The 21,960-nt window shown below is 37.8% G+C and overlaps 1 protein-coding gene across 3 annotated transcripts in view; it reads right to left on the bottom strand.

Annotated features, from left to right (window-relative positions):
* Positions 1 to 21,960, bottom strand: part of UBE2E2 (ubiquitin conjugating enzyme E2 E2) — a 248,138-nt gene that overhangs the window by 12,617 nt on the left and 213,561 nt on the right. For 2 of the 3 annotated variants that reach the window (XM_073003389.2, XM_020807469.3), the window contains 2 exons: positions 18,879 to 19,011; positions 10,708 to 10,855 (listed from right to left, as the gene is read on the bottom strand). In XM_073003389.2, coding sequence (XP_072859490.1) covers positions 10,708 to 10,855; positions 18,879 to 19,011 — 281 coding nt within the window. Of the gene's footprint in view, positions 1 to 10,707; positions 10,856 to 18,878; positions 19,012 to 21,960 lie in introns of those variants that run through there. The other variant, XM_078377277.1, reaches the window with a different exon arrangement.

The following is a 21,960-nucleotide window of genomic DNA, read 5'->3' as shown; positions in this document are numbered from 1 at the left end:
AGACTATCTGAAAACCCCTAGGCTGCTTTATGACTGCTGATATTTCTCTCTTGTACATGGGTTGTTACAGTTCTATTCGTCTCACAAAAACCAAATTGGAAATTGGAAGAATACTCTAAAAATGCATTATTATCCTAAACAACCAGCAGTGTAGTATATGATATGTTATCACTTAACGTCTCAAATTATAAACTTCTGATACTTCTCAGTAATCTTAGGACTTTGTCACTAGCCCATAGCAAGTGTGAGAAATTCTTAGAAGTATCTGTTGTAATGTCTTCTCTGAGAAATACTTAACAGCAACATAAAAATAGTTTCTCACCAGACTCCTAGAGAGCAAAGGAGCTAAATATCAATGCCCCTTGTAAGAGACATTATGTATCTTCAAGATATATAAAAGTCAAACAGTCATTCTAGGTGATTTTGGAACTAAAGAATGACTTCTTTATGACTTTTTGGATTTATATCATCACTAATTGAGAATTCTGATTTTTGTTGTAATTTTGACGATTATCAGTATTATTCAATATTGCTATAATGAAAACAGGAAAATAACATATTTCAGAAGAAAAAATAACTTTATTTGATAGTTTAAAATGCATGCCTTCAGTGTGCATTGTGTTGGAAACTCAAAATGCCAGTATCAGTTAATTTTACAAAGCATATCAGATATTAAACTGCTTATTCCCCTTATCAACTAATAAAATGTCAAGAAAACAATAAACCATCTGCTACACAACCAACCAGGCATTCATATTTTATAAGAAATTTCTTTTGACAGTACTTGGATACTCTTTTTATGAGAAAACACACAAAAACATATCCAGTTTAACAGGTGAAAAGCAGAACTAATGTGGAATGCTGAAATACCTAACCATTGTTTGTGTATTTATGGATGTCTTTATTTCAAAACAGAGAACAGAAAAGCACACTGTTTGTACATTTAGTTTACAAATTCATCGATACCAATATTTCATACAACTTTAATAAAACTGTAACTTAACGGGTCATTTATTTGCTTTGCTTTTTCAAACAAATCCATAATACTGTGTAACCAAGACTTTGTTTCGACATATATAGTATTTCTAAAAGAGATTATCAATATACGTAAATAAATTATTTGTCTCTAACCCTCATCAAAGTAGTGCCATTCAGAACTATTTTTTAAAAAAATGTCTTTAAGAATAGTATGTTAAGAAAAACTTAACAAATGTTTATTTACACTTTATTACCTTGATCATTTCTCCTAAATTTAGAAGTGCTATACAGTGGACCCTCGACTTACAGACGGCTCCACTTACAGACTTTTCGAGTTACAGACTTCTCTGGCCACAAAATGTAGGTTCGACTTGCAGCTGGAGAATCGACTTACAGACCGGAAAAAAACCAAAATGGAACAAAAACGGCTGGTTACGGATTAATTGGTTTTCAATACATTGTAGGTCAATGGAACCTCGACCTACAGACTTTTCGACCTGCAGCCACCGTTCCAATAAGGATTAATTCCGTAAGTCAAGGGTCCACTGTACATGTTGAAATGAAAGGGCTTTTTTTGCACTCTTGGACTATTTCCAGTGATAATATATTAGAAAAAAATTATTTGTAGATGACAGCAATACTGTATATCTACTACAATGAAACTGATATAAAATAGCTAATCACAGTAGAAGAGGGAGGCAAAACAAAACAGGTTTGACTTCTAGGAGGGAAGTCTGGAGTAAGTTTCTTATATGCTTTCATTTATACGTAAATAAGCACATGGAAATTAATTCAGCAATTTTGTTATTTATATTTGATATGTACATGGAAGGTATTACTAACACATACATTAAAAAAGATGCATATTATTTTTCCTCACATTAGTATTACATTTTTGAGGAAGAATTTCAATGTATCAACCCTTGTTTATGTAGCCATAACTTATGTGGTCAGTGTTTTAATTATTCCAGATTATCTCTGGGCCTGGATGTGGGATAATTCAGAATAAAATGGAAGCAGAACCACATGGATTTGAATACTGGACAACAATCATTTTTTCGTTATCTCCTATTAAGAGGTACCATGGGCCTGAAGAGGTATAGTCTCCATTCTGAGTATGTAGCAGGCCCTCAGTAGCTAGTCAATTCCTAATGCTGGTCATTTCTGGGTGTCTCAGTGGGTATAAGAGCTACTATCAACCATATCAGCCAAAATACATGCAGCATGCCCATAATTATGCAGTACTAGGACATTTTACACTGAGATAATAATGGCTTGTGTAGTAAAGTTGTAAAGTTGATGATAAGAGAAACACTAGATTTTAACTGGAATAATTGGAACAACAAGCAAAACAAGAAGTGCTTAAATGCTATACCTGCCATGTGGAATTGTGTTCTCTGGGACATTGCTTTTTAAGGCCCTCCATGAGTAGGCTGTAAGATTTAGCCCATCTCTCATTAAGTATCATCTACTGTTTATTAATTATAGACAACTGGCAAGGGACAGTAAACACATGGGTTTATAGCAAACAATCCCAGACACTGATTGCACTTAGATATGGTAAAAAACAAGAACTACTGAGAATCCTGGCTTACTGTTCACAACTATGAGCTTGTACAGGGTACCTCTCATTACCTTCTCCCAAAAGCAAGAATAGCTAAACTACCAAGGAAGCTGGCTGAAGCCCTAGCAAATCAAGAGGGGAAAAACAACTTCTAACCCTGGCTTCTCAGGGAAGTCACAATCCAAGAAGCTCTTCCTCTTCAGTTTTGCTATTCTCCACTCTAACCCTCCACTGTTAACTGGTGTGAGGGTAGACCAATACAGTCTTTGAGGACACTATGCCAACTTCTCAATAGTTTTGACTTTTCATTAGGACTGAATGTAGCCATGTGTGTCTCCACTGGGACTAAGGTTTTCTTTTTAAGTTCTACTGACTATCCAGTTCTACCATCCTTAACAATGCAAAATTTAAAAACTGCCATTTTAGCAAACTTTATACAACTTCACCATGTGTAACTACAGGTAGGTGTCACTTTTACATAAATGCAAATACTATCATTTCATTATTCCTTATTATTCTATTATTCCGTCAGGGAACACATCAAGCCGATTCTGATTAAATTACATTGGTTACCAGTTGCTGCCCGGGCCCAATTCAAAGTGCTTGTTTTGACATATAAAGCCCTAAACAGCTTGGGCCCTGGATACCTGAAGGCCCGCCTCCTTCCATATGAGCCTACCCAGCAATTAAGATCTAGCCCGGGGGCCCTTTTGAAAGAGCCGTCCCTTAAGGAGGTAAGAGGGATGGCTTGCAGACAAAGGGCCTTTTTGGCAGCTGCCCCCAGACTATGGAATGCTCTCCCGACTGAGATTTGTCTGGCGCCGATGTTGATGACATTTCGGCGCCAGGTCAAAACCTTCCAGTTTGAGAAGGCTTTTAACTGAAATAACATCAACTGTGGGTCCTGGTGGCAATTTTTAGAATATCTATTTTAACTGTATTTTAATCATTTTATCTTTTATTTTATTTTGATTGTATTTTAATTGTTGTAAGCCGCCCAGAGACCTTTGGGTAGTGTGGGTGGAACATAAGCTAAATAAATAAATAAATAAATAAATAAATAAATAAATAAATAAATAAATAAATAAATATTTCTGCCAACTGTTACATTTATGTTTTCTCTGACTGTATTATAAATCGGCTGCGTATTTCCCCTCTTCCCCATCATAGTAATCCATCCATTCAGTTGTGAACAAAAATCAGAAACCTCTTAACACAATTTGCTGCCCAATGGTGCCAAACAAAATGCACAAAGAATGGAACAAAAGAGCACAGGACAGTTTACAAGTCAAATCTGACACCAGTTGTTTAACAGGGACCAACAAGTGCCTGCCTCCAGTGATCAGAAACAAAAGAGCAGTGATGTAAAACCAGGGAGGAAAGAGGCTTTTCCCAACATCTTTTGTAGATTTCTGTGTCTTTTCATTTCCTTGGCTTGCTTGAGTGGAATAGTAGTGCTTGCCAGTGCAGCTGTAGCTCTGTGTTAAACTCAGCTGAATCACTGCATATGGCTGGGGGGGGGGGTTTAATTAGCTGCCATTCTTACTTATTACTCTTTGTTGTTCTAATGAAGATTTGCATAAATCTAAGCCTACTGGGTAATTGATACTTGAATGTTTCCCTTCAGAGGAGAAAATGTGCACATTTCATATCTGTATTATCATGGAGGAATTTACTGTTGCTGTACTGCGTGACCAGAAAGAGCACAAAGTTGCTTATCACTTTAAAGACCCTGCCAGGCTTCAAGGCAGGCCTGTATAGGCCAGAATGAAGGGAAGATGGAGTGCACTGAAAATTGCTTCCAGCTGACAGAGAACACAATGTGTTCATGTGTATGTATGGGCACGTATGAGCGTGTGCACATGCACACACGTGTGTGTGTATACACAGGGAAGTATTCTCTGAGATGTACCTGAGGTATTCTCAAAAGCAATTTGCTCACTAAAAGAAGTTAGTCAATTTTTTCCATCATGTTCAATCAGATTAAAAAGCACAACTATTTGTCGATATGTGAAAGATGCACCATAGCTGTACTGAATTTAAAAGAAATGGATCTAAAGCCAGGAGCTAACACCAAGAAAAAAACCAATCCGCACTTATTTATAAAAACCTTCCAGATGAATCTGCTTTTAGTTTTAGAAAGAAACACCACCACATAAATGGCCAATGTTAACAAGAAAATGATTTTTAAAGATGCTGAACAAATCTGAAAAAATACTGAGCAAAAATAAATGAACAAATGATGAATTTGGGTATTAGATAAATTATGGCTAGGCATGAATTAGCTGTTTCTTGCTTTGAGGTAAATCATAACCTGACACTGAATTCCAACTGGCTAATCATCATCATCATCATCATCATCATCATCATCATCATCATCATCATCATCATCATTGTATTACTGTATTATGATTTTGCAAGCCGCCTAGAGTGGTCGTATCGACTAGACAGGCGGGATATAAATTGAATGAATGAATGAATGAATGAATGAATGAATGAATGAATTTATGAATGAATAAATAAATAAATACATAAATAAATATAACATTATGGTTTTTTACAAATTAGTTTCTTTGGAAAGATGGTATGTAGATTTAGCAAATAATGAGCATATTCTGTGGCTGGATCAACGTGTCTAAGTTAGTTGTCAGCTTGGAAGAAAGTATTTTACTTTTGTTGATGTTGTTTAGTCGTCTAGTAGTGTCCGACTCTTCATAACCCCATGGACCAGAGTACGCCAGGCCCTCCTGTCTTCCACTGCCTCCCGGAGTTGGGTCAGATTCATGTTCGTAGCTTCAAAGATACTTTACAACCATCTCATCCTCTGTCATCCCCTTCTACTCTTGCCTTCACACTTTCCCAACATGAGGGTCTAATTCCAGGGAGTCTTCTCTTCTCCTAAGATGACCAAAGTATTGGAGCCTCAGCTTCAGCATCTGTCCTTCCAGTGAGCACTCAGGGTTGATTTCCTTTAGAATAGATAGGTTTGTACTTCTTGCAGTCCAGGGGACTCTCAAGAGCCTCCTCCAGCACCACAATTCAAAAGCATCACATCTTTGGCGGTCAGCTTCCTTTATGGTCCAGCTCTCACTTCCAGACATTGCTACTGGAAAAATCATAGCTTTGACTATACAGACTTTGTCGACAAGGTGATTTCTCTGCTTTTTAAGATGCTGTCGAGGTTTGTCCTCGCTTTTCTCCCAAGAAGCAGGTGTTTTTTAATTTTGTGGCTGCTGTCACTATCTGCAGTGATCATGGAGCCCAGGAAAGTAAAATCTGTCACTGCCTCCGTATCTTCCCCTTCTATTTGCCAGGAGGTGATGGGACCAGTGCCCATGATCTTAGTTTTTTTGATGTTGAGCTTCAGGCCATTTTTTTGCGCTCTCCTCTTTCACCTTCATTAAGAGGTTCTTTAATTCCTCCTCACTTTCTGCCATCAGAGTGGTATCATCTGCATATCAGAGGTTGTTGATATTTCTTCCGGCAATCTTGATTCCGGCTTGGGATTCCTCCAGTCCAGCCTTTCGCATCATGTATTCTGCATATAAGTTAAATAAGCAGGGAGACAATATACAGCCTTGTTGTACTCCTTTCCCAATTTTGAACCAATGAGTGTTTCCATATCCAGTTCTAACTGTTGCTTCCTGCCCAACATATAGGTTTCTCAGGAGACAGATTAGGTGGTCAGGCACTCTCATTTCTTTAAGGACTTGCCATAGTTTGTTGTGGTCCACACAGTCAAAGGCTTTTGAGTAGCCAATGAAGCAGAAGAATACGTTTTTCTGGAACTCTCTGGCTTTCTCCATAATCCAGTGCATGTTGGCAATTTGGTCTTTAGTTCCTCTGCCCCTTAGAAATCCAGCTTGTACTTCTGGGAGTTCTCAGTCCATATACTGCTGAAGCCTACCTTGTAGGATTTTGAGCATAACCTTGCTAGCGTGTGAAATGAGTGCAATTGTACGGTAGTTGGAGCATTCTTTGGCACTGCCCTTCTTTGGGATTGGGATGTAGACTGATCTTCTCCAATCCTCTGGCCACTGCTGAGTTTTCCAAACTTGCTGGCACATTGAGTGTAGCACCTTAACAGCATCATCTTTTAAGATTTTAAATACTGTAGTTCAACTGTAATGCCATCACCTCCACTGGCCTTGTTGTTAGCCATGCTTTCTAAGGCCCATTTGTCTTCACTCTCCAAGGTGTCTGGCTCAAGGTCAGCAACCACACTATCTGGGTTGTCCGGGACATCCAGATCTTTCTGATATAATTTCTCTGTGTATTCTTGCCACCTCTTCTTGATGTCTTTTGCTTCTGTTAGGTCTCTCCCATTTTTGTCCTTTTTCATGTCCATCTTTCAACAAAATGTTCCTTTCGTATCTCCAATTTTCTTGAACAGATCTTTGGTTTTTCCCTTTCTATTATTTTCCTCTATTTCTTTGCACTGTTCATTTAAGAAGCCCCTCTTGTCTCTCCTTGCTATTCTTTGTAAGTCTGCATTCCATTTTCTGTAACTTTCCCTATCTCCCTTAGATTTCGTTTCCCTTCCCTTCTCTGCTATTTGTAAGGCCTCGTTGGACAGTCACTTGGCTTTCTTGCATTTCTTTTTTGTTGCTGCCTCCTGTACAGTGTTATGAGCCTCCATCCATAATTCTTCGTTCACTCTGTCCACCAAATCTAGTTCCTTAAATCTGTTCTTCACTGCCACTGTATACTCACTCATAAAGGATTTGGTTTAAATTATAATTTACTAGCCCAGTGGTTTTCCCTACTTTCTTCAGTTTAAGCTTGAATTTTGCTATAAGAAGCTGATGATCAGAGGCACAATCAGCTCCAGGTCTTGTTTTTGCTGACTGTATACAGCTTCTCCATCTTTGGCTGCAGAGAATATAATCAATCTGATTTTGATATTGCCCATCTGGTGAGGTCCATGTGTAGAGTTCAACGTCTTCAGCATTGGTGGTTGGTGCATAAACTTGGATTACTGTGATGTTGAATGATTTGCCTTGGATTCATATTGAAATCATTCTATCATTTTTGAGATTATATCCCACTACAGCTTTTCCCATTCTTTTGTTGACTATGAGGGCTACTGCATTTCTTCTACGGGATTCTTGCCCACAATAGTAGATATGACAATTGTCTGAACTGTATTTGCCCATTCCCATCCACCTTAGTTCACTGATGCCCAGGATGTCAATGTTTATTCTTGCCATCTCCTGTTTGACTACATCCACCTTACCAGGGTTCATAGATCTTATATTCCAGGTTCCTATGCAGTATTTTTCTTTGCAGCATTGGACTTTCCTTTCACTTCCAGGCACGTCCACAGCTGAGCGTCCTTTCGGCTTTGGCCCAACCACTTCATTAACTCTGGAGCTACTTGTACCTGTTCTCCGCTCTTCCTCAGTAGCATGTTGGACACCTTCCGACCTGAGGGGCGCATCTTCCAGCATCATATCTTTTAGCCTTTTGTTTCTGTTCATGGGGTTTTCTTGGCAAAAATACTGGAGTGGCTTGCCAATGCCTGCTCCAGGTGTATCATGTTTAGTCAGAACTCTCCAGTATGACCTGTCTGTCTTGGGTGTCCCTGCACGGCATAGCCCATAGCTTCTCTGAATTAGTCAAGCCCCTTCTCCACAACAAGGCAGCAATCCGTGAAGGAGACAAGGCAACAAAAATACTGAAAATAGACTTAAATGGAAAATTCTGTGCTTAAGGTACTTTTCATATGGAATATAATTTCCAAGTCACCTTGTTTCAGGTTCTTGAGATGTGCCATATATCTGTTTTCTCTGACTTGCTTACTGCAGAGGTGAAAACCTTCTCATGTGATTTGAACTGCAACCATCTAAGATTCTCAGTTTTCATTCTATAAGATTCATAGGAATTATGGTTTGGGACAGGGAAACTTGTGGACATCATACGCATATATCTCAGAAGATGCACGGACACTTGTATAATTATTTGGATCACTAAATTGGTTCATTTAGTGTGAAATGTTCACAATCCTTCTCAAGGCTACTTCAGAAGTTCCTTCTTAATTATTTTCAAAATTCATCAGCTTCTTATGACTCCATTCTGGATACTGTTCTTTTAATTCATAGCATTGACTAGCATAGTCAAAGCCAGTGAGACTGAACCATCTTATGTTTGGCAAATTATGCTATCCAGTGCTAAACTGTAGTGCACTGAAAGCTGCAAGGAGCAACACCAGGACACAAGAACATAAGAGGACAGTGGAGTATATGAATGAATGAATGAATGAATATAAAAGGAATATTAACATGCAAGGAAAGGAAAAAGGGGAAAAAAGAAAAGAAATGTATGAGTATGGAACATTGTCTCTTTTTGTCAAATCAAACAAAGTATAGAGTTTAACTGATTTATCACTCATAGAGAAGATAATAAAATCCGTTTACATCTGTACTAATGAACATAATAAACAGCATTTTTAATGCTGATTAAAAATCTGCTACTGCCCCATATGGATAATCAATTCTGTTTATTATGTGTCAGACTTTAAAGAAAGAAGAGACAAAAATGTTGTGGCACCTAAAGATTAATTGGTACATTTTAATGCGAGCTTTCATGAATCAAGTGCACTTCATCTGACACAGGAGTAAGACTATATGACCATCATATTTATACATGGCCCTATGACCAGGTGGGATATAGATTACCAGTCTAAAAGGTAACAATAGTATAACTGACACAAGTTACAAACTGTGGAATTTAATGTATAACAGGTGATAATTTTTTTTTTTTGGACTTATATACCGCCCCATAGCGCTACAAGCACTCTCCGGGCGGTTTACAATTTTAATTATACAGGCTACACATTGCCCCCCCCCCCCAGCAAGCTGGGTACTCATTTTACCGACCTCGGAAGGAACCCTTCCAGGAACCATATATATGTTATCTCAGCTGCTTGTTTTTTAAATCTAGTTTTGTACTGTCTTTTTTCCAAGATGCTTACTTGCAGGTCATCCAAAGAGTGGCCAAGAAAACTGAGAATTTTCTATATTGTTGGCAAAATATGAAATATGAAAAATATCTACTTCATACATTTCTGTTTCCCAGAGCGGATCCCAAAGGAACTGTTGACACCTTTCTCCCTTTGGCTCCTGTTTTAACAAAAGCCAGAAACTTGCCAACCAGGCAGGAAAAGACTAACTGATAAAAATCTTTTTTTGGAATAAATACTACTTCATCAAATTCACTGAACGTTGTTCTGAGTACACACATGATTGGGGAATTAGTTAAGAACGTTCAGAAAGAAATAAACTCCTGAACCAACAGACAGGTAAACTACAATGGACCAAGAAGTTCAGCTCCATGTCTTGTTGTTTGAATAGTTTCTCCTTATCACACTATGGTCAGAATCCTATTGCCAATTTACAATTAAGTAAGGGAAATCATGTAAATCTTGGCACCATACTGTGGGCATTAATGAGCTGATGACTTTATTCCTTGCTGTGCACCCAGCCGTATGAGTGGATACACGCTGAAGAACGCAACCAGCACTGTGTTAAGAGTCAGCAATTTGCTGCCAAGACTAAATGTGATTTCCTTGTGTAAATGTAGATTGACAGCTAACATTTTAAACAGGCTACAAATGCAAGGATGTCTATCATCATCCAAAAATTGTTTTGTGAACAGTCCACTGTGAATATGACAATTGCCAGTCAGGATAAGACATCATTAGTCTGGTAAAATGGACTCTATTCCACAAGTCCTTAGGCCATAATGTATTTATTAGTCTTCTTGGTCACACAAGGTGAAATGGGTGACATTCTTTTTTTGACATGAATACAATGTAGGAAGACCTTCTGCTTTATTTCTTCCCATTAAATTTTTGTCAGACAAGTGTAAACACTTGAATCATCTAGCTATACAACCACTATACAGTACATTTATGAAAGATTTATCAAACTCTTTAAATTCTACAATTAGTATGAAAAATTATAGTTTACAAAGCTTAACATATCAGGAAGGATTATCTTGCAGTGGAATGTCTTGCTGTAATTTGAGGTAAAAAAGATTTCTTACTATAGTTCATTTTTAAAATGATTAGAAACCAAGTCCCCGATAAGTAATACAAATAGAAGCTTATACACCAAGGAACACCCATATATATATATCTATATAATAAATTCTACTCATCTTACCAGGGTTGCAGTCTGTAAGAAGTGAACAGATGGAAAGGAGGACTTTAGATATGGTTAGTGCTGGACTCCAGTTATCTTTTAAAATATCCAAGCAAATCACTCCTTGGCTGTTAATATTGCAGTGATAAATTCTTGTCCGAAATGTGACCTAGAAAAAGAAGTGATCTAGTTCACACGTATAATAGACTATGTGTATGATTACTTATAATACACAGAAATAATGATCAATCCCTCAATTTCTGATGTTGACATTGTGAATGCTGATTCTCATGTAGTCCCAAGGGCATCATTCACACACAAGAGGAGAAATCAGCAAGCTTATCTGCAAAATATGTAGAATCACATATGTTTAAAGAGAAGAAGGGAAAAACAACACATAGGAAAGGCTTCTCGTGGAGTAGCCCAATGAAAAGTGTGATCTCTAGTCATGGAATGCTGCCAGCAGAAGGGAGGGAGGGTGTTTGCAATGAATCAAGAGGTTGGTCTTCAACATTTTGTTACTGGCCCCACTGTATATACTACTAACAAACATAATGCTCTAAATACTGTTTGTGTAAAGCTAACACAATTTCACACGGAAAAGTGGGATATAGGAAGGCTTAGGGGACCCAAATATTTGAAGAAATTTTATTAAACCCTATGTGTTTATGTGTGACTCAAAAAAGCCCAAAGCTGCATGCTAAGTGGCCTCAGAATATCAGCTGATGAATGGAGATGGAATATCATGAAAAACTAAGTGAAGTGGGAAATGAAATAGAGTGGCTGGACTCTGAAGAAGAGCTCTGGAAACAGAAGCAATTTGTTGCAATTCCCACTTGTTGATATACAATTAAATTATAATAGCACCCCCATATCCACAGGATCAGTATCCACGGTTTCACTTATCCATAGTCTAAAAATATAAACAATATAAAATGAAAAAATCCAGAAATATAAACTTCCATGATGTAATTACCAGAACTGGCCACTAGAGGCAATGCTATATATAGGTATTCACGAAGGCTTTCACGGCTGGGATATAACGGCTGTTGTCGGCTTTTTGGCCATGTTCTGAAGGTTTTTCTTCCTAATGTTTCACCAGTCTTTGTGGCTGGCATCTTCAGAGGACAGAGTAGCACTCTGTGCTCTGCTGCAGTTTGTTTGGGAGTTGAGTGTTTATAGCTGTGGGATCAGCTTTTATCCTTTTCAGGAGATGGGTAATTATGGTGATCAGTGGCAGGCTGTGCAAATCGGAAATGTGAAGCTCAATTTCTCAGCACCAAACTCAACCATCTGAATTGGGCCCTACAGGCAAATGGCTAATCCAAAAATGAAATCACAAGAGCCATCAAACCAAGAAAACAACACCAGACTGAAGAAGAAAAACAGCCACCCACAAATAAAGTATTTCTGCCATACATCAAAGGGGTAACGGAGAGCATGGGGAAACTTTTGAAAAAACACAACCTACAAACAGTATTCAAGCCCACCACAAAAATACAAATGTTGTGGTCAGCAAAGGACAGAAGGGACCCCCTACCACTGCAGGAGTATACCGGATACCTTGCAGTTGTGGCCAGGTATATATTGGAACCACAAAATGAAGCATCCACAAAGAACATGAGAGACACTGCAGAGTAAAACAAGCGGAAAAATTGGCAGTAGCTGAACATGCCCTAAAACAAGCTGGACATGACATTCTATTTCAAAATACTGAAATACTGGACAACACCAGCAGTCATTACATTAGACTGCACAGGGAAGCCATTGAAATCCACAAACACCAGCACAGCTTCAACAAAAAAGAAGAAAGTTTAAAACTCAACAAAGCTTGGCTCTCAGCAATGAAAAATACAGTTTGCAAAATGTCAACAAACTCTTCCCAGCCACAAGGACCGGTGATCACTACACACAAAAGACTAGCTAATGACACCCATCAATCACAGTGACAGATAATCTCTCCTCCTTATCACAACAACACACCTACAACAAAAACATACTGATCACCATAATCACCCATCTCCTGAAAAGGACAAAAGCTGATCCCACAGCTATAAATGTTCAACTCCCAAACAAACTGCAGCAGAGCACAGAGCGCTACTCCTGTCCTCTGAAGATGCCAGCCACCGAGACTGGTGAAATGTTAGGAAGAACAACCTTCAGAATATGGCCAAAGAGCCCGAAAAACCCACAACTGCTATATATAGGGTTCGCTATTATCCATGGGTTTTCAGCATTTGTAGGGGGGGGCTTATAACCAATCCTCCATGGATACCACCATCCTACTGTATAATACTTGATATAAACAAAATGGAATAAATGAACTATATATTTCTTTGGCCTAGAAAATTCTACTATTATATCCTACACCTAAGAGCTATATAAGACAGGGGAAAAAAGAGGTGGAGATAATGTTCATCATAGTGATCTTTAATGACATAAAGTGATGTCTCGCAAGACAAAATTGATTTGTTCCGCGAGCCATGTCGTCTTGCAAAATTTTCATCTTGCGAGGCGTGGTTTCCAATAGGAATGCACTGAAATGTAATTAATGCATTCCTATGGGCGAAAAAAGTCAGAAACAAAAAAAAGTCAGAACAAACTTACAGTACCAGGTAGACTGAGCGCCGCTCCTCACAGTGCCTTGATAGCCCCCGAACAGCCGGACTCTGTGTGACCAGAGCGCCGAACAGCTGAGAGGCGGCAGCCATTTTGTGGTTGTCTCCGCTCCCCGCCCCCGCCTCTCAGCTGTTTGGCACTGGGTCTCAGAGGCTTCCTGGGGCTTGCCCAGCACAGAAAAAGGCAGGGGAAAAGGGTGGGAAATCCAAAAATGGTGCTTTTCCCCTGCCTTTTTCCGTGCTGGGCAAGGCCCGGTAAGCCCCTGAAGGCGGCAGCACTGGAGTTTATAATACACTCCAGGAGTTTTCGACTGATTCCAGTCCCACAGTTTTTTTTAATGTAGAATCAAGATACGTTTTTGCAAAGTCAGACCTCTAGCTCCATAAAACACAAAGGTCTTGGACTAGGACATGACACAGCAGGTTATCAAATAACAAACAGTAACAGCAATATTAAGCATCCAATACAAAACCTTCATGTCTCAAATTTTGAAAAATGTAATTCTAATTTTGTTGTTATTTAGTCGTTAAGTCGTGTCTGACTCTTCGAGACCCCATGGACCAGAGCACGCCAGGCCCTCCTGTCTTCCACTGCCTCCTGGAGTTGGGTCAAATTCATGTTCGTAGCTTCGATGACACTTTCCAACCATCTCATCCTCTGTCATCCCATTCTACTGTTGCCTTCACACTTTCCCAACATGAGGGTCTATTCCAGGGAGTCTTCTCTTCTCATGAGATGGCCAAAGTATTGCAGACTCAGCTTCAGCATCTATCCTTCCAGTGAGCACTCAGGGTTGATTTCATTTAGAATGGATAGGTTTGTTTTCCTTGGAGTCCAGGGGACTCTCAAAGGCCTCCTCCAGCACCACAGTTCAAAAGCATCAATTCTTCGACAGTCAGCCTTCTTTATGGTCCAACTCTCACTTCCAGACGTCGCTACTGGAGAAATCATAGCTTTGACTATGCAGACCTTTGTCGGCAAGGTGATGTCTCTGCTTTTTAAGATGCTGTCTAGGTTTGTCATCGCTCTCTACCCAAGAAGCAGGTGTCTTTTAATTTTGTGGCTACTGTCACCATCTGCAGTGATCATGGAGCCCAAGAAAGTAAAATCTGTCACTGTCTCTATATCTTCTATTTGCCAGGAGGTGATGGGACCAGTGGCCATGATCTTAGTTTTTTTTATGTTTAGCTTCAGGCCATTTTTTGTACTCCCCTCTTTCACCCTCATTAAGAGGTTCTTTAATTCCTCCTTACTTTCTGCCATCAAAGTGGTATTGTCTACATATCACTTGATGATATTTCTTCCGCAATCTTAATTCCGGCTTGGGATTCCTCCAGTCCGGCCTTTCGCATGATGTATTCTGCATATAATTTAAATAAGCAGGGGGACAATATACAGCCTTGTCGTACTCCTTTCCCAATTTTGAACCAATCAGTGTTTCCGTATCCAGTTCTAACTGTTGCTCCTCTCCCACGTATAGGTTTCTCAGGAGATATATAAGGTGGTCAGGCATTCCCATTTCTTTAAGGACTTGCCATAGTTTGTTGTGGTCGACACAGTCATAGTCAATGAAGCAGAAGTAGATGTTTTTCTGGAACTCTCTGGCCTTTTCCATAATCCAGCGCATGTTAGCAATTTGGTCTCGAGTTCCTCTGCCCTTTCGAAATCCGGCTTGCACTTCTGGGAGTTCTCGGTCCACATACTGCTGAAGCCTACCATGGAGGATTTTGAGCATAACCTTGCTAAAATCTAATTTAGGAAACATCAAATGATTCCAGAATGAAAATGTTATGTAGTGATTCCAAGGAGTACATCCAATAACTACCTCCATCTGAGGAATATTCAGATTAATCAAACACTGTGATTTACAGAATAAAACTTATTCATTATTCACCAAATGTTCACTTGGATGTATTTTTATGGAAGTTTCTCTAATCTGTTCTGCAGATATCACTACTTCTATGACTTCATTTAATGCCAAAAAATAACATAAGGTAGTATTAGTTTCTCACAAAATGATTACACTACATTCCCCCTATAAATGCTCTCTGGTGCTTTTGTTGTTGTTTCTAAATGAAAACTGGGAATTTCGCCAGCTAACAGGCCAAAGGGATAATGTTGGCTAGGATCCCAGAAAAATCTGGACATCTAGGGCATACAGTAAGCTAGCCTTTAAAAATGTTTTAAAGCCTAAGTGGAAAGAAAAATAATATAGAAGTCTCCACTACTGGTTTTAGCCCTATCAAACAAGTCTGTAATGGCAGTGACAGATGAGGGGAAACTACCAAGACCTCATGGCTGGAAGAAGGCATACATCAGAAGAAAGCGTGAGGCATTTTTGAAAAGATTGACTAGAACCATGTAATGCTATCAGTGTCTTCCAGAGATCCAACCAGGCACCTAGAAGGACATTTAGAATGTTATATGTAGCTCAGACTCATAAATGTTTCTGCTGCCCATGTATGTTTTTAACACACAAGTATGAAGCTTAAAGTGGAAGAACTGATACATTTTCATTTTGGAACAGACTGTGGATAAATTCCCTGCTGATTTCCACAAAAATGATTTCCCTGAGGATCTTACTCTGAGTCAGGTACTGGAAAACAAGTAATACTGAAAATACTTTAAAGATCTCGATCACTGGTTCCAACCTTAGATCCCCAGGTGCTTGGACTAAAACTCCCAGAAGCTTTCACCAGTAGCTGTGCTGGCCAGGATTTCTGGGAGTTGTAGTCCAAGAACATTTGTGGACCCAAGATTGGAAGCCACTATTTAAAAAACAATATTATATATCTAGGTCAGTATCTAGATGTATGATATTGTTTTTTTTAATAATTGTGGGTGAAGATGAGTGCTACAAAAGTCACAGATTTAGTGAGACACAGCAACATAAAAGCAGCAAGTCTAATTCAGGTATTAGTATTCTTGCCTCTTCTTCCTTATTTTTCTAAGTATATTTATCGTTTTTATTGTATTTCTTAGCATTTGAGTAACATATCAAGTATAACTACCCAATATCTAGAGTTTTATACATATAGATCATTTACAATGGTTTTCAGATCAATGAAGAACAGAGTGGAAACATGCTTTGCATTTCTCTTATAAAATACATTACATTTCACAAAGTATAATTGAAATAAGTATCTTTTTCTTTGTCATAGTAGGGTATAGCAGGAAAAAAAACCCAAGTATCAATCTCTTACACCTAGTTCATATATTGCTATGCAACACTTATTATGATTTGTATCTACCCTCTTGGATTCTCAATAATGCCTAATTTGACATACTAATTTAGTATTTCTATGAACAAGGTATTTATAAAATGTATTTCTATTCCACTTTTCAAACTATTTTAGTCAACTTACAATGGCTAAAATGTATGTTAGAAGATAAAACAAACCAGAGATTAAAGTGTGTTTAAACAGTGAACTGCAGCCACCAAAAGCCTCCAGGAGTAGCAATCCATTTTTGAAAATAGGTCACATGGCCCTTTCCATCCTTTAACATGTCCAAATACTGATTTTTAAAAACTGGAAATGGACTTCTAGTGACTCCAGTTTTCATTGTTTTTGGCATTCAGGAGGTCTGTGTGGCTGAGAATTGGCCCCTGAAACTACCTAAGCGACCAAAGTTAAAATCAACAAACCACAAGTGAATTAAAGAACAAAACCCAAAAGGTTTAAAATTTTCTGATTGAGATATAATCTGAAATGTGAAATAAAATCTGAAATATTTTGAATGTTAATACCTTTTTAGACTATCAAGGCATTATCATCTTTTTACCATGTGAGGTTGACTTGCACTTTTTCATGATTAATATCTAATATATACAGTAAAAAGGAAGGAGTTATATCTCCTTCAGTTTTAACAATCAGACAGACATGGCGTATACTAGCTTGATCTCTATGCCCATGCTAAAACAATATTATGGGAAAATCCAGATTTGAAGGTAGAGAGAAAGCCCTTTTTGCGGAAGAAATGGGTGATGTGATATATACACTTTAGATCATTTGATAGGCTTGGATTATGAATTTCTAACACTATCCACTTTACATGCTAAATACAATCAACCTGCAAGTACAGAATGACATTATCTGCCACTTCAATATTTGCTGGTGTCTATCTTTGATCCATCTGCACTGAATGCTTCAGAACCTCCTAAGGTACTGGAGGGAATGAGTGGATCTGGTCAAAAATCCAAGCCAATAACCATAAGATATAAATGTTTAATTAACCTTTATAAAATAGATACTTAAAGGGACACTGAATGGGGAATTAGAAGGTAAAATACAACCTAAACAATGGAAATCGTATCAGAATCTATAAAGGATGTTTCTTGAGATTTGAAAAATCTAAACTAAACAAAAATAGTATTTAGAACATATTGGACTCCACAATGATTGTTCAGGAAGGAACTGACAAATGCTGATGTAATATTGGAAATGCATCCTTGAAACACATTATTTGGGCATGTCGAGTAATACATTTATTTTGGATTGAAGTTGTCACTTGTATCAATGTAGTATTTGGGAAATCCTTGATATTTCTAGATATTCATGTTCTGTTAAGTTATATTCCTCTTCTATGGGACTTAACAAAGGGACAATGAAATTGAACTTTACAAGCCCTTACGATGGATAAGACACTTATACTCCAAGCTTGGAAGGATAAACATCTACCATTCACTACACTACACAATGGTAGGAATAGCTGTTAGAACTAGCTTCATCTGAATAAGCATAATATAGATGTCAATTTCATGAGGACATCTACCTGGACAACTGATAGTCCTATGCTGATTGATATGTATGATATAAGCTATATGCATTTATGGTTTGGCCATAAATGAGCTGCATGATCATTGGTTCCTTCCTCTTCTACTTTCAGATTCAGCCTTCGCTTTTCCTGGCTGGAGTGATGCCTAAAATGGCCTTATGCAATTATTTGCAGCTATTGGCTTATGAATTGTACCTTAGTGTTCAGTAAGTAACTTGACAACTTTTCATGAAGTGTAAATGTGTTATTCTTTGATATCCCACTAAGATCAAATCCTCATATTTTACTTCCTTGCTAATGTTTAAAGCAGTCACATGGGTTTAAAAGCATTTTTTAGATTTGCTTTTCTATGCAATAAACTCTAATGTCCTGTGATCCATGAACAATGTTAAAATGCACATGGAGACAATTTTGTCCAAATTATGGCTGGACGCAGAATATATTAATCATGCTTTAGTCAAATTTAAACCTATGGGATAGGCGAATCATGACACTGCTTTTAATGGGACTAAAGTTTGATTAAGAGGATGCTTCCAGATGAAGAGCTTCTAGTGTTATCAACCAAAATGTACTGTGCAGCTACTTTGTCTTTCTCTCCCTAACCAATTATTTTCTGGTTAAAAAAAAGGTGCAAGCAGAGGAAAAACATGTGAAGATTAAAAACTGAACATGACAGATCCTGTCTAAATACTCCCAGCAAAATTTTGTGAGCGAGACAGAAATTGTACAATAAAGGTCTTGTTTGGAAGCACCCCAGTATCTAGTCAACCTAATTAATGCTATATTCCCCTTCTTACCTTCGGTGGCTTAAAAGGATAATCTGGTGAGAAGGTAATATCAAGAAAAAATACACCTCCTTCATACACAGAACCTGGCGGCCCAAGTATAGTTGATCGCCATTCGTAAATGTTGTCTCCCTTGGGTCCAGCACTGTAAAGGAGAACATATTTAGTAATTGCATAAAGCACCTGCATAACAAACAAGTACATCAACTATATTTCTAGTAATGATGTTTTCAAAATGCATTAAAAGTTGAAAATAAATCACAATATTGAACCTGTTTCTGACTACAGGTACGATTGTTTGCCATTTTATAACTAAAACTAGTTTTTGAAGTGACATTTCTCAGATATTCTGTAATTTGTCATTCACTTTATCACTAGGTGGCATTGCAATAACATTATTTTATAAGATAGGGTTTCCGGGAGAATGAGCATAATGATTTGCCAAAACTATCTATAACAGAGCAGTGACATATGATACTCTGGGCCTCACTGCTCAGTTATGTCTTTATAGTCATCCTTCTTAAAAGTAACTTTCCAAGCTCTGATTTGAAGATTAACTTTACGAAACAACATAACAAAAATCTTTCTATTTGTACAATTTGTTTAAAGGAAAAAAACAAAAAAGGAGGTCACATATAGAGAAGTTAGTTCATCACATATTCTTAATGTCACCTTCACTGGCAATAAAACTGTCCATAAGTTGTTACTGCTGCTACTCTTTATAACCCTAGCTATTCTTATTCCCCTCTGTGATTTCTAAGGATAACTTTCTTATGCTCATTAGTGTTTACTTCTGAAATCCATTATTGGTGGATTATCTATATCAGGGACTTGTATAATTTTAGACCTAAGAAGGTATACCTTAAATCTGAACTGCAATACACAACTCACTTCAGTTTTCATCATTTATGGTCATTTTCGTCCTCTCTTTTAGGTGACCATATGCAAAGGAAGCTGATATAATCTGCCTTGCCTATATTTCTATTCAGTATATATAATCAGTAGCATATTTTGCTTCAATAAGCACTACACTATGATATTTCAATGTATCTCTTTGTTAATTATGTTAATGCAATTGAAAGAAAAGCGAATAAAATATTTATGTTTAAAATCACTGTTAAGGTTTGTCCCTAAGTAAAAGAAGAAAAATCTGTTGGAATTATTGCTCTCTTGTATCTTGCTTTTAAGAGGTTTTGGCTGGAACCTTTCTGGACTAGGATGAATGCCAAGGCCATAACTCTCCAATCAAGAGTTCTTACCCTGACTTTTTCCAATCACAGTCTATGTTCAGTTAAGAATCAGTCATGTAGTTAGTATGCAGCTAGTTACTGAGTTAAACTCTGTTAATGTAACCAGTCACTATATTTCTGCTAAAGGCTGTTTGTTTTATCCGTTTAGAAATGTGAGTAACATGGAACTTTTTATTCTTTCTAGCAGTCTCCAAGTGAATTATTCAGATAGTAAATGCCAACCAAGGAGAACAAATCAATATGGGCCACGTAACCTCTAACTGCTCCACCTCTTGCACGTGCAACTTTGCCCCTGTGTGAGCATGTGACTCCGCCTCCTGCATGCCGGTTTCTGTTGAAACTGGAAATAAAGGGGCTGAAAATGATCATATGCGGAGGAGGAGGAAAGCTGCACAGAGAAAGTCAGAGTCAGACATGCCTTAGAGGGAACCTTGATAAGGGGTGATCTACTGACCTTTTTTTTTATTTGTTGCACAACAAGGAGGTTTTCAAGTCATACATTTCTACACGCTGTCAACAAAATAGTCTTGCATTTGAAAGATTTACAACATGTCTATCACTTTATAGTTCACCAAGACAAATTAATAATACTGATATTGCTGCCAGTTAGGACTGATGGTTGTCGTGATGTAATGTGATTAACTGCTTAATATTTTTTAGCAGAAAGAAATAATATTTTTTAAAAACACAGTATAGCACAATATATTTCCAGGGCATTTCTTATAAATCATATAACTGCAATAAAGTACTCAATCAGGATGTGAAAAATAACAGTATCTAGAACAGATTAATGCATTTGGCTGTACTCCATGCTTTACCACCCACCCAAGGTATGCAATTATCTAACTGCATCATGTCGTGTTCAATACTTAACTATTCATTTTGTTCACTAAAAGTTAAAAAAGCCCACTTTTACCTGCTAATTCTTTAGACTTCCTTCAATAAAATCAAAGAGTGCATGATTATGTCCATAATACAGTATTATGGTAACTGTTTAAAACAGTGCATTAGTTCATTAGACATGGTATCTACATTAATTTTCTGTAATAGTTGATAACATTCTATAGATTTCAAAATGACATACTTTTCATATAAAGTGGGATACCAAACTTATTAATGCTATGAGGGGATTGGGAATAATTTTTTTTCCTTTAAAGGAAAAACTGGGGCTTTTAGACAATTGAAACAAGACCACTGCCATTCATCTGCATCCCACAATGTCTATATTAGGCCATTAGCTCCAAAATGATTTTAATTTCATTTCATTTTGCATTAAGCTTCAAATAATAAATATAAATAATACATCTATTCTCATCTGAGAAAATATAATGGGGGGGAACTCTGGGTGACTGTGAGCGAGAGTGAATTGTTTGTCCCGTTCCCTGGCTGGCTGGGCGCCATGTTGGCTCTCCAGGGGACGGGACCTCCTCTAGGACTGGTTCACTCACTCTCCCTTTTTCGGACTATCTGCAGAGATGCTCTGCCTCCTCCCACGGGGCGGGAAGGGCCAGCGACTGAAACAACTTTGCTCACCCTTGTGCTCATGATTAAGACCTTTGTGTTATCCTCCACGAGTAATAGTCTTACTCCACCTTTAACTTCAGCTTTAACAACACCAAAAATAACATCGAAATCGGCATTATTGAATGGACAAGGTTATGTCGAGGAGGAGGGAGCACCAGGACTATATGTGGGGCTCTAGCACATGATTCCTTAAAAAGTTATTATAACTTTATACACATGGGGTTTATAATTTGGGATTTTTATTGTATTTTTTTCTATTTTATAGTATATATTTGATTTATGTATTTATTTTGTATCTAAGTTTGTTTGTCTTACTAATT

Source organism: Pogona vitticeps, chromosome 6, assembly GCF_051106095.1.
Source record: "Pogona vitticeps strain Pit_001003342236 chromosome 6, PviZW2.1, whole genome shotgun sequence".
Taxonomy (NCBI): Eukaryota; Metazoa; Chordata; class Lepidosauria; order Squamata; family Agamidae; genus Pogona; species Pogona vitticeps.
Note: the sequence above shows the minus strand (reverse complement) of the source record. Positions and strands in the feature narration are given on the sequence as shown.